Source organism: Musca domestica, unplaced genomic scaffold (assembly GCF_030504385.1).
Source record: "Musca domestica strain aabys unplaced genomic scaffold, Musca_domestica.polishedcontigs.V.1.1 107, whole genome shotgun sequence".
Taxonomy (NCBI): Eukaryota; Metazoa; Arthropoda; class Insecta; order Diptera; family Muscidae; genus Musca; species Musca domestica.
The window spans coordinates 1029303-1043289 of NW_026712125.1; the positions used below are offsets into that span (position 1 = coordinate 1029303).

At 32.2% G+C, this 13987-nt stretch overlaps 2 protein-coding genes across 4 annotated transcripts in view; one reads left to right on the forward strand and one right to left on the reverse strand.

Annotated features, from left to right (window-relative positions):
* LOC101889178 (putative uncharacterized protein DDB_G0271606) overlaps positions 1–13987 on the forward strand; it is a 236041-nt gene that overhangs the window by 49999 nt on the left and 172055 nt on the right. The gene's annotated exons all lie outside the window — the stretch shown is intronic.
* On the reverse strand, positions 2226–9288 carry LOC101889000 (Membrane-associated protein). Its single transcript, XM_005181132.4, has 3 exons — positions 9061–9288; positions 2900–3096; positions 2226–2838 (listed from the first exon to the last, which is right to left on the reverse strand). The coding sequence occupies exons 1-3, from the start codon at positions 9109–9111 to the stop codon at positions 2598–2600; spliced, it is 489 nt and encodes a 162-aa protein (XP_005181189.1). The 5' UTR covers positions 9112–9288; the 3' UTR covers positions 2226–2597.

Consider the following 13987-nt stretch of genomic DNA (forward strand, 5'->3'; position numbering starts at 1 on the left):
GAATTTCTTAAATATGTGGTCCAGAAATACATTATCCGCTTTTATCCGTTTTTATCCGCGTTTTTAAATTTTTGGAAAATTTTCAGAAAATACCCGGATTTTATTTAATTGGTTACTTATCGACGTTAATAACACATTTATTAAACAATTTTCTCCACATTTAGCCTAAAAATGGCTTATCCGCGTTTATCCGTTTTTATCCGAATTTTGGATTTTCACAAAAGAGGGGGGAAATTTTTCCAAAAATTGCTGGAATATTAGTTTTGATGCTAATTAATGCAAAGCCGATGAAAAATTGTCAATTTATTTCGCAAGAATGCCTTATCCGCGTTTATCCGTTTTTATCCAAATTTTTAAATTTCGAAAAAATTGGTAATTTTTTGTCATTTTGTTCATTTTCATTATATGCTACTGAAAATAGTAAGAAATTACCAAAATTTGACATAAAAATCCATTATCCGCGTTTATCCGTTTTTATCCGTGAAATTTTTTTGAGCGGATTTTTGTCCAAAAATTCCTATAAAGGTAGTTTCGATGCTAATTAATGCAAAGCCGATGAAAATTTGTCAATTTATTTCGCAAAAATGCCTTATCCGCGTTTATCCGTTTTTATCCGCGAAATTTTTTGAGCCGATTTTTATTTCAAAAATTGCTAGAAAATTAGTTTTGATGCTTATTAATGCAAAGCCGATGAAAATTTGTCAATTTATTTCGCAATAATGCCTTATCCGCGTTTATCCGTTTTTATCCAAATTTTTAATTTTCAAAATTTTTAAAAAAAAATGTTAAAACTTTTATTATTTTAATAATATGGATCATGATTTACTTAATATAATATAATTTTTGTATGATATTTGCCGTGGAAGTGGCTTATCCGCGTTTATCCGTGAATTATTTTTTAAATTTTTTTCTCAAAAAAATATTAAATAATTAAATAAATACGCGCTTATCCGTTTTTATCCGATAATGACATTTTCGGGGAAATTGCCTAAAAAAGGCTTTTGATGTCTACAGAAGCGATGTGGTAATGTGTAGATACAAATTTCGATGAAAAATCTTCAAAAAATCGGTTATCCGCATTTATCCGTTTTTATCCACGTGTTTAAATTCTACTAAAATAGCCTTAAGATTAACGAGATTTGTCTATGGGGCAATATAGGTTGTTAGGGATAACAATATTGATGAAAAATCTTCTAAAAAGTCAGTTATCCGCGTTTATCCGTTTTTATCCGCAAATGTAATTCTCATGAAAATCGCCTTTAAAATGCTTATGTTGTCTATGGGAGTAATGTAGGAATATGTAGATGCAAATTTCGACGATATATTTTCAAAAAATCAGTTATCCGCATTTATCCATTTTTATCCGCAGATGGAAATTTTACAAAAATAGCATATAAAATACGTGATATGTCTAGAGGACTAATGTATATTGTTAGGGATAACAATTTTGATGAAAAAAAAAACCTAAAACTTGATTATCCGCGTTTATCCGTTTTTATCCGCAGATGAAAATTTTGCTCAAAATAGCCTTTTAAATACGCGATTTGCCCATAGGAGTAATGTAGACTGTTAGGGATGCCAATTTTGATGAAAATTCTTCAAAAAATCAGTTATCCGCGTTTATCCGTAAAATTTTTTTGGGCTGAAATTTTTCCAAAAATTGCTAGAAAATTAGTTTTGTTGCTAATTAATGCAAAGCCGATGAAAAAATGTCAATTTATTTTGCAAAAATGCCTTATCCGCGTTTATCCGTTTTTATCCAAAATTTTAATTTTCGAAATTTTTTCAAAAAAATTTTATAATTTTGTTATTTTTATAAAATATTGATCATGATTTACTTAATATAAAAAAAATTTTATGATATTTGCAATGAAAATGGCTTATCCGCATTTATCCGTTTTTATCCGTGAATTATTTTTTAAAATTTTTTTCTCAAAAAAATATTAAATAATTCAATTCTGATTATATTAAATACGATATGATAAGATTTTTGTCATAATATGTGTTCAAAATGCTTTATCCGCCCTTATTCGGTTTTATCCGAGTGGAGGTTTTTAATTGATTTTTGCATAGAATTGAAGTATGGAGATCGTATTTTATGATTCCCTTGCTCTGTTTTCTTTGTTCAATTAATTGGCGTATCTTTTGTAGGGTGCTGAGACATTGGGTGTCATGGCCACATCTCAGAATTTAATTAAATTATAATTTAAAACAATTTTGAAAAATAGTTTAAAAAAACTATTGTTTTATTGAAATTAGAAAAAAATATGTGGGAGCTTAAGACAAGGGTTTTAGAAAAAAAAATATGAATAATTGAAATATGTTCATGACAGCTTTAAAAAAATTGAAAAAGAGTTTTGAAAACTATTGTCACTTAATTATAATGGCAACAACTTATAGATATATTGTACGGAAAATAATAATTATAAAATTTGTAAAATATATTCGTTATATGGCTTAAAATAAAGAAATACACCTTTCCATGTCTGTCGCCTCTCGCTCACGCTCTCTTTTTGGCATCTTTCCTCTCCTCGACAATTTGTTCCATTTTTTTCGCTTTTGTATCCAAGAAAGGTGCCTCTTCCCATGTCGAAAATTTACTGCACATATTCAGTATCTCCCTTGGAGTAATGTATACAAGCCAAGACCGTATCCAAGAGATAGAGAGCACCCTCAATGACACACAAGGCACCCATGGCAATGCCAACTTGTCTCTCCGAGGCCACGTACAAGAAATCGTTATCCTTCATGTAACCCTTCCAGTAGTGTAGGGCCACACCACCCACGGCCACCCACATAAGGGTGCCCACCACATTCATAATGGTATCGGATAATTCCCTGGAAAAAAAATTAACCCATAATCCATTAGATTCTCTTCGAGAAAAATCCAAGTACGCACCTCTTATGTTTGGTGGTGCCAAACAGGAAGGCAATGGTATGGACGCCAGTGTAAATGAAGAAACCCACCATCACACCCGATGCCACTATCTCACAATCCGCACTCTTCTCCTCATTCAAATTCCATGTACCGCCAACGCCCAAGAACTCACCGCCATCACCAATGCGATACAAAATCAAGACAATCAAATTGATGACCTGCAGGGGAAATGCAAAGGGGAAATTTGTTAGAAAATTTCACTAAATTTAAATTAAATAGTTTTCATTAAAAACTAGTCCCTAGAAAAAGAAAATTTTCATTATTTGGCCGAAAATTGACTTATCCGCGTTTATCCGTTTTTATCCGCATTTTCCAAATTGTTTCAAAATTTGACAAAAACTAATTTTCAGATCATGCTGGATCTCAGGTTTATAAAAAAGTTAAATTTTGTCGGTTTTTGACAAAAAAAACTGTTTTATCCGCGTTTATCCGTTTTTATCCGAATTTCCGAATTGTTTCAAAAGTTGTGAAACGTTAATTTTTAGATCATTCTAGATCTCTGTTTTATAAAAAAGATACATTTTTTTCGATTTTTGACCAAAAATTGCATTATCCGCGCTTATCCGTTTTTATCCGAACTTTCGAATTGTTTCAAAATTTGTGAAAAATTAATTTTCAGATCGAGATGGATCTAAATTTTATTATAAAAGTAAAATTTTTTCGATATTCGACCAAAAATTGCATTATCCGCGTTTATCCGTTTTTATCCGAATTCTCAAATTTCATCAAAATTTTTATATTAAGCGGGATCTCAATGTTATCACAGAAGTTATTTTTTTTTAAATTTTTGATATAAAATTTACTTATCCGCCTTTATCCGTTTTATCCGCATCCTCAAATTTCATCAAAATTTGACGAAAATTAATTTTTATATTAAGCGGGATCTCAATATTATCACAGAAGTTTATTTTTTTTTCAATTTTTGACCAAAAATTGTCTTATCCGCGTTTATCCGTTTTTATCCGCATTTTCAAATTATCTCCAAATTGGACAAAAATTTGTTTTCAGATTAAGCGGGATCTCAATATTATCACAGCAGTTTTTTTTTCAATTTTTGATATAAAATGTATTTATCCGCGTTTATCCGTTTTATCCGAATTTTCAAATTGTCTCAAAATTGAACCAAATTTAATTTTAAGATCGAGCGGGATTTCAATATTATCATGGCATTTAATTTTTTTCAATTTTTGGGCAAAAACTGCATTATCCGCGTTTATCCGTTTTTATCCGAATATTCAAATTGTTTCAAAATTGAACCAAATTTAATTTTAAGATCGAGCGGAATCTCAATATTATCTTAACAATTAATTTTTTTCAATTTTAGACCAAACACTGCATTATCCGCGTTTATCCGTTTTTATCCGAATTCTCCAAATTATCTCAAAATTGGACAAAAATTAGTTTTCCGATCAAGCGGGAGCTCAATTTTATCATGGCATTTAAATTTTTTCAATTTTTGACCAAAAATTGCATTATCCGCGTTTATTCGTTTTTATCCGAATTCTCCAAATTGTTTCAAAATTTGACGAAAAATAATTTTCGGATCATGCTGGTTCTCAGTTTTATAAATAATGTTAAAATTTTCCGATATTTGACCAAAAACAGCTTTATCCGCGTTTATCCGTTTTTATCCGCATATTGCAATTCTTTCAAAATATTGCAAAAACCTAACTTTAGGATCATATTTGGCCTCAATATAGTAATGGCTAGCATTTTTTTTTCAATATTTGGTCTAAAAATGCTTTATCCGCGTTTATCCGTTTTTATCCAAATTTTCAAATTCTTTCAAAATGTTGCAAAAACGTTATTTCAGCAACATTTTTGATCTTAATATAGGCATAACTAGAAATTTTCTTCATTATTTGACGTGAAAATGTCTTATCCGCGTTTATCCGTTTTTATCCACTTTTATCCGTAGACGTATATATTGCTTAAAATTGCATGAAAATTCTCAAATTGTTTAGGGAATACATTTGTATTAATTTGGGATGTTAATTTGAATGAAAAACTCCCAAAAAAATATTATTATCCGTTTTTATCCATTTTTATCCGTTTACGAAAATTTGACCAAAAATGGCGTTTAAAACACTTCAGATGTTTATAGGATGAATGTGGGAGGTTGGAAATACCAAATTTGACAAAAAAAGTTTTAAAAATTAATTATCCGTTTTTATCCATTTTTATCCGCGTATGAAAATCTTAATAAAAATAGTCTTAAAAACATGCGGGTTGTTTATAGGTGTAATGCAGATTGCTTGGGAATGCGAATTTTCATGGAAAAACTCCTAAAAATCTGTTATCCGCGTTTATCCGTTTTTATCCGCAGAACAAATTTTCATGAATATTGTCTTAAAATACTTAGGTAGTCTATGGGAGTAATGTAGATTACTTAGGAGTACTCTTTTTAATGAAAACCCCTCCGAAAATTAGTTATCCCCCATTATCCGTTTTTATCCGTGAATGAAATTATTATGAAAATTGCATTCAAAACACTTAGATTGTCCATAGGAGTAATGTATATATGTAAAGACATAAATTTCGATGAAAAATCTTCAAAAAATCAGTTATCCGCGTTTATCCGTTTTTATCCGCAGATGCAAATTTCCCAAAAATCGACTTTAAAACACATAGGTTGCCTGCGGGAGTAATGTACATTGCTTGGAAATCAAAATTTTTGTGAAAAATCCTCCGAAAATTAGTTATCCTCGTTTATCCGTTTTTATCCGCAGATGAAAATTTTGCAATTATATACTTTAAAACATTAGAGTTGCCTACGAGAGCAATGTAGATTGCTTGGGAATGCAAATTTTTATGAAAAATCCTCCGAAAATAAGTTATCCGCGTTTATCCGTTTTTATCCGCAGATGAAAATTTTGCAATTATATACTTTAAAACATTAGAGTTGCCTACGAGAGCAATGTAGATTGCTTGGGAATGCAAATTTTTATGAAAAATCCTCCGAAAATAAGTTATCCGCGTTTATCCGTTTTTATCCGCAAATGATAATTTTGCTAAAATAGCCTTTTAAATTCGCGATTTGTCTATAGGAGTAATGTAGATTATTAGGGATGCCAATTTTGATGAAAAATCTTCAAAAAATCAGTTATCCGCGTTTATCCGTTTTTATCCGCAAACTAGATTTTGCCGAAAAAGGCCTTAGAAGTACATAGATTACTTAGAGAACAGTTGTAAACCATTTTAAGCATTATTTTGATAAAAAATATCCCGATTTGATTTTATCCAAATTTATCCGTTTTTATCCGTCAATGAATTTTTTTCAAAAAATTGGGTAAAAAATGAAGAAAATATGTACCTGCAAGTCATTAAATGAGTTTTAGGACATAATTTCTTGGTAGAAATTTTTTATCCATTTTTATCCGCAACCTAAAAATTAGATTTTTGATAAGATTTTTGAATTTTTTTAATCGATTTTATAATTTTTTCTTTCGATTTCTTCGCTCATGACTAATTTAGTTTAGTATTCCGCGTAGGTTTTCTGCCCTTAATTACCACAACCATTTCTATTCAGGTGTTTGAAAATCATTTGCATTTGCAATTAATTTAACACATGTTTTTGTTTTTTGCCATCGAACCCAATGAATCACGGCAGTCTTGACATAGAGGCTCCAAATAAGGTGTCGTATTATTACTTTTCAAAAACAAAAAATTCTTTGATTGAATTACAATATTTCTCTTTGATCCCAAAAATGCCACTCCCATAAATGTGGTCAATTTCGTTTTTGAAAGAAATAACAACAGCAAACAAGTTAATAACGTCTTGTTATATTTTTGTATCATGATGAACGCATGTGGTTTCGAATCCATTGCATTGGTATTGGTGTACCTGACAAACGGTGTATGAGTAATTAATAAAGCTTATTATGGCAAAGCGATACCCACCCCAAATACCAGCGCTCATATTCAAGGTAAATAAATTGAGTTTTATTTTCTTTTTCCGAGCAGTTGTGTAATTTTTGGAAATTTTTCGTTGACAAAGGTTGGTGGTGGGGGGAGGTGGGGCTGGTTAGTTGACGTTCTTGTAAATGTTTGTAATTCCCATTATCTTTGGTCGTTATCAAAATATACCACTTTTCGTGGATAGACAAATTAGCTCTGTTTTGTGAAAAATGAATGATGAAAAAAATTAAAAAATGAAAGTTGGGAATACTTTGAGGCTAATTCACATAAAATTGTAATTTTTAATGGTTTTCGGATAAATTTGGATAACCATAAAAACTCAAAAAATACACCTAATAAGCAAAACTTAACTAAATTTTATTATTTTTACTGCTTAGAAGTCTTTTGGATAAATTTGGATAAAAACGGATAATCCCGGATAACACCAAAAACTAATGAATTTCGTGTAAAAATCAATATTTTACAATATTTAACCATTTTAGGGGCTAAGATACCATTCCGAGGAAAATTCCACACATTTCCCTCAACTTGAGATTTTTCGGATAAAAACGGATAAACGCGGATAACAAGCTTAGGGGCAATTTCATGGTATTTTAAGCTCAGAAATGGTTTTGTTTAGACATTGTAAACAATTTGAAATCAATTTTGAACATTTTCCATCATTTTAAGATTTTTCGGATAAACGCGGATAACAAGCTTAGGGGCAATTTTATGACATTTTAAACTCAAAAATGGATTTATTTTGATATTGTAAACAACTCGAAATCAATTTTGAACATTTTCCATCATCTTGAGATTTTTCGGATAAAAACGGATAAGCGCGGATAATGAACTTAGGGGCAATTTTATGACAATTTAAGCTCAGAAATGGCTTCATTTTGATATTGTAAACAACTCGAAATCAATTTTGAACATTTTCCATCATTTTGAGATTTTTCGGATAAACGCGGATAACAAGCTTAGGGGCAATTTTATGACATTTTAAACTCAAAAATGGCTTTGTTTAGACATTGTAAACAATTCGAAATCGATTTTTGAAAGTTTTCATAATTTTTAGATTTTTTGGATAAAAACGGATAGACGCGGATAACATGCTTAGGGCCAATTTTATAACATTTTAATTGCAGAAATGGCTTTATTTTGATATTGTAAACAACTCGAAATCAATTTTGAACATTTTCCATCATTTTGAGATTTTTCGTATAAAAACGGATAAGCGCGGATAACAGCCTTTAAGATGATTTTTTGACTTTTCAACGCATGAAATGGCTCTGTTATTGGATTTTACATAATTCCGCATCAATTTTTCTTTGTTTCTGTAATTTTCAGATATTTCGGATAAAAACGGATAAGAGCGGATAACAGCCTTCGATGCGGTTTTTTGACTTTCCAAAGTATGGAATTGCTTCGTTACTGCATTTTACATAATTCCGCATTAATTTTTCGTTGTTTCCGGCATTTTGAGATTTTGCGGATAAAAACGGATAAGCGCGGATAACAGCCTTCGAGGCGGTTTTTTGACTTTCTAATGTATGGAGAGGCTTTATTATTGCACTCTACATTATTCTGCATCAATTTTTAGTTGTTTCCGACATTTTGAGATTTTTCGGATAAAAACGGATAAGCGTGGATAACAGCCTTCGAGGCAGTTTTTTGACTTTCTAATGTATGGTGAGGCTTTATTACTGCATTATTCTTAATTCTGCGTTTATTTTTTGTTGTTTCCGGCATTTTGAGATTTTTCGGATAGAAACGAATAAGCGCGGATAACAGCCGTAGAGTTGGTTTTTTGAATTTCTAATGTATGGATAGGTTTTATTATTTTCGAATATTCTATTCTATTCTAAAATATGGAATGGCTTTATTATGGCGTTTCACATAATCCTGAGTTAAATTTTCGTTGTTTCCGGTATTTTGAGATTTATTCGGATAAAAACGGATAATCTCGGATAAAGGGGTTTAAGTTGATTTCCTGGTGTTTTGATGACTAGAAAGTGGTGGTGATAGTCCCTAGAGTTCGTTGAAATTTTTTAGAGCTATTGTAGGTAGTTTCGGCTGGCGGAAAATAACGGAACGCTGTTTTTAGGCACTTTTTATGGATTCAATGATGGAAATTTGTATTTCAGTATCCACGTGTTGTCTTTTTCAGATCTCTTTGAGATTTTTTTATGATTCATTTATAGGATTTTTGGATTTCCATTTACCAATTTCAAGGCCTTGATGAATATTGAACCAATTGTTTCGATGGACACCATTTTTTCGTTCGTTGATCTGTTTCTGTTTTTTTTTTCTAAATTGTATTTTTCCAAATTAATTTTTTTTTTAAATTTTCCACAAAGTTTTCTTTTTTGGATTTTTCTTCTTCCAGTGTATTCTTTATTTTTCGTTGCGTTTTCGTTCGTTTACTGACACAATTGGGCGACAAATGATATCGTGTAGCCCCTCTCGAAAGCTACAAAAAAATAATTCTACACAACAAGTGATTTTTTCTTTCATTCTTTCTCCCATTATCTTGGTATAACCTGTTGCTATTGTACGTACACTTGCATATCTAAATAATAGCTACAGGTGCCGAAGTATGTGTGTGTGTGTACGGCGAGAGCTATTGATAAGATAAGATAAACCTCTGGAAGCCTTCAATCTATACGACTCATATCAGGCGAAACCCCGCCATACACTTGCAGCCGCAACGAAATAGCTCAGATAAGGTCCATGCTCAGTTCACAGTTATATTCATTGTGAAGAAGTGCCCTTCTTTGCCTGGGCCCACGAAAAAAAAATAGGTTACACCCGTTTATGTTTACATTCCAGCATTGCTGATTCGCTAGTCACCAAAATGGAAAACAAAGCTTTCCAAGCGACCAATCTTATCTAATCTCTTTCCGTATCATTATCTTTTTTCGTGTAATGGTTCGACACACTCACAGCTCACAGCTATGCTATTTCTCAATCGGGGCCCCATTATCGGGATCATAAACTGTTATTAATCATCAGTTGTTTTTTGGAGACTTTCGGCTTGGACTTGATAATGATGTACAAAGCGAGCGAGTGGTGGTGGGCCTCTTATGCGTAAAATTGATCCACTTCCGTTACTGGCTGCGTAATTCAAGAAATGAGATCATCAACTTTGCAAAGTTATTTTTCTTTTCTTTTAAAATAGTCATAATTAATTTGGAAATTAAATTACAACTAATTTTGAAAGGGTTCATTTGGTGATACGAGGTCAATGTGGGAAGTTTGGGCAGTAGAAGTTTTTGTCTTTTGTTTAAAAAATAAATAAATAAAATTTTCGAGAGCAAAAATGTTCCAAAATTAGATTAGAACAATTCCAGGGAATATCAACAACAGGTTCCAATTATAAAAACAATCAAAAGTTTATTGAAACCCCTTTATCCGCGCTTATCCGTTTTTATCCGAAAAATCTCAAAGTGGCGGAAACAACTAAAAATTGATGCAGAATTATGAAAAATGCAATAATGAAGCCATTTCAACATTGAAAAGTCGAAAAACCAACTCGAAGGTCGTTATCCGCGCTTATCCGTTTTTATCCGAAAAATCTCAAAGTGATGAAAACTGAGAAAAATTGACTCACAATTATGTAAAATGCAATAACAAAACCATTCCATACATTTAAAAGCAAAAAATCTTCTCCAATATCGTTATCGGCGGTTATCCGTTTTTATCCGAAAAATCCCAAGGCGACGAAAACTAAACAATTTTGACTCAAAATTATGTAAAATTCATTAATAAAGGCATTCCATACATTTAAAAGCAAAAAAGTCTTCTATAAGGTCGTTATCCGCGCTTATCCGTTTTTATCCAAAAAATCTCAAAATGCCGAAAACGACGAAAAATTGATGCAGAATTATGTAAACTTCAATAATGAAGCCACTCCGTACATTGGGAAGTTCTAAGATCGACTCTAAAGTCGTTATCCGCGTTTATCCGTTTTTATCCAAAAAATCTCAAAGTGACGAAAACGACGAAAAGTTGACTCGGAATTATTTAAAATTCAATTATGAAGCCATTCCATGCATTGGAAAGTCAAAAAATCTTCTCCAAGGTCGTTATCCGCGCTTATCCGTTTTTATCTGAAAAATCTCAAGATGACGAAAATTAGGAAAAATTTATGCAGAATTATGTAAAACTCAATAATGAAGCCATTCCATACATTTAGAAGCGAAAAAATCTTCCCTAAGGTCGTTATCCGCGCTTATCCGTTTTTATCCGAAAAATCTCAAAGTGATGAAAACGACGAAAAATTCACTCGGAACTATGTAAAATGTAATGATAAAGCAATTCCATAAATCCGAAACTCAAAAAATCTACGCTAAGGTCGTTATCCGCGCTTATCCATTTTTATCTGAAAAATTTCAAAGTGCCGAAAACAAAGAAAAATTGACTCAGGAAAATATAAAATGCGGCAATAAAGCCATTACATGCATTATAAGGTCAAAAAATTGCCTCGAAGGCCATAATCCGAAAACGACTAAAAATTGACGCAGAATTATGTAAAATGCAATAATAAGGCGTTCTATAAATTGGAAAGTCGAAAAATCGACTCTAAGGTCGTTATCCGCGTTTATCCGTTTTTATCCGAAAAATCTCAAAATACCAAAAACAACCAAAAATTGACTCAGAAAAATATAAAATGCAGTAATAAAGCATTTCCATAATTTTAAAACAAAAAAGTCTTCTATAAGGTCGTTATCCGCGTTTATCCGTTTTTATCCGAATAATCTCAAGGAGACGAAAACTATGAAAAATTGATGCAGAATTATATAAAATGCAATAATAAAGCTATTCTATTCACTTAAAAGCAAAAATGTCTTCTCTAAGGTCTTATCCGCGCTTATCCGTTTTTATCCGAAAAATCTTAGAGTGCCGAAAACGACGAAAAATTGACTTGGAATTGTGTAAAATGTAATAATAAAGCCATTCACTACATTTAAAAGCAAAAAAGTCTTCTCTAAGGTCGTTATCCGCGTTTATCCGTTTTTATCCGAAAAAATCTTAAAGTCACGAAAACGACGAAAAATTGATTCGGAATTATCTAAAATTCAATTATGCAGCCATTCCATGCATTGGAATGTCAAAAAATCTTCTCTAAGGTCGTTATCCGCACTTATCCGTTTTTATCCGAAAAATCTCAAAGTGGCGAAAATTAAGAAAAAATGACTCAGTATTATTTAAAATGCTATAATAAAGCCATTCCATACATCGGAAAGTCAAAAAATCGACTCTAAGGTCATTATCCGCGCTTATCCGTTTTCATCCGAAAAATCTCAAGATTACGAAAACTAGGAAAAATTGATGCAGAATTATGTAAACTTCAATAATGAAGCCACTCCGTACATTGGGAAGTTCTAAGATCGACTCTAAAGTCGTTATCCGCGTTTATCCGTTTTTATCCAAAAAATCTCAGAGCGCCGAAAACGACGAAAAATTGACTCGGAATTTTCTAAAATTCAATTATGAAGCCATTCCATGCATTGGAAAGTCCAAAAATTTCCTCGAAGGCCATTATCCGCGTTTATCCGTTTTTATCCGAAAAACCTCAGAGTGCCGAAAACGACGAAAAATTGACTTGGAATTGTGTAAAATGTAATAATAAAGTCCTTTTATAAATTTGAAGGTCAAAAATCGACTCTAAGATCGTTATCCGCAACTATCCGTTTTTATCCGAAAAATCTCAAAGTGATGAAAACTCAGAGAAATTGACTCTGAATTGTGAAAATTTTAAAAATTAAGTCGTTCCATAAATTTGAAAGCTAAAAATCGACTCTAAGATCGTTATCCGCCACTATCTGTTTTTATCCGTAAGGCAAATTTTTGAGTGTCAGAAAAAAGAGAGCGAGAGAGTAATGGAGGGAGAGTGCGATATAATCTGATATAGGTTGAGAAAAATGGAGAGAGAATGGAAGTTCGAAAAAGTCTCATCTCCATAAAATTTGTCCTTGAATGATTTTCCATTTTCCACACATTTCCTATTTTGTTTGCATGCCATGTGCCGTAGGAGAGCCCATGTGTTACATATGTTTGCAATCATTTCAAAACTATTTGGATTGTGTGTTTCCAAACAATTAAATGTTAAATTATGTGCATAATACCAAAAATATTAGTTATGGAGCTGACGACTACGACTAGATTGATGTATAGACTTCCCCTTTGAAATATTGTCATCACAACAATGTGACAGATATTTGCTCTGATGATATGCCTTGGTGGCAGTGGTGGCGGCGGCGGTAGCCTATGAATTTCTAATTATTTTCGTTGGCTATGTTTTTTTTTTTTTTTTTTTTTTTTGCCAAGCCATTCATGGAAGCGACACGAGACCAGAAATAGAAGTAAGCGAGCGTATCATTAAATGAATGCCTTATTGGGTGGCTGACTGACTGATCGGAGGACTGACTGTCGTTTTGACTGTTGTCTTGCCAAGTGCTGGGCTCACATTTTAAGGCTGGCTGTCTACTGTTGTTCGGTTGGCAAATTGTGGCTTTGGAATCGATACTTTTTCTCTCCCACTCGCCGGTGCGGTTGGTCGCTTATTTGGTCCAGCCGGCCGACCGACCGGCTACCTCAATTAAAATGCGGTACTTAAACAATTATCAAATAACATTTCAATTTCGCTGTTGTTGTTGGTTTTTGTTTTGTTTCTGTGTTTAATCAACAATTAATTGGTCTAAAGTGTTGAGCTATTTGTTCCCGACCGCCGCGGCTATGAATAACTGAATAAATGAATTGGAATGAATTTTTTGTCCCGCCACTCCGCCAGTAATCCAATGATAATTACAGAATATTTCTCTTCGATTAAGTCATTAGGCATCCGCTCGCGCATAAATGAATGGTGAAAAGTCAATAATCGGGAAATATTATTTGAGCGGCTGGATGGTTGGACTGACTGACTGGCTATATCGCGTGGCTGGAGGATAAGAGCAAAAAAAAAAAAAACGGAAATATTAAATTGAAATTTCGAAAGTGTTTATGTTTAGACAATTATTGGTAATTTCTGCCGTGTTTATTCAGCTAAACATGGAGAGCCATTGAAATTGAACAGCAAAGAAAAAAATCGAGGGAAAAGGAAAAGAAAATAAAAATTAAAAAAAATAATTATTTATTTATTTATTTATT

Excerpts from the sequence above, each read along its gene's own strand:
- LOC101889000 (XM_005181132.4), bottom strand. The coding sequence starts at position 9,111 with ATGGTGTCCATCGAAACAATTGGTTCAATATTCATCAAGGCCTTGAAA. Across the intron at positions 3,097-9,060 it reads TCATCAAGGCCTTGAAATTG|GTCATCAATTTGATTGTCTT; the intron begins GTAAATGGAAAT and ends TTTCCCCTGCAG. Across the intron at positions 2,839-2,899 it reads GGCACCACCAAACATAAGAG|GGAATTATCCGATACCATTA; the intron begins GTGCGTACTTGG and ends TTTTTTTTCCAG.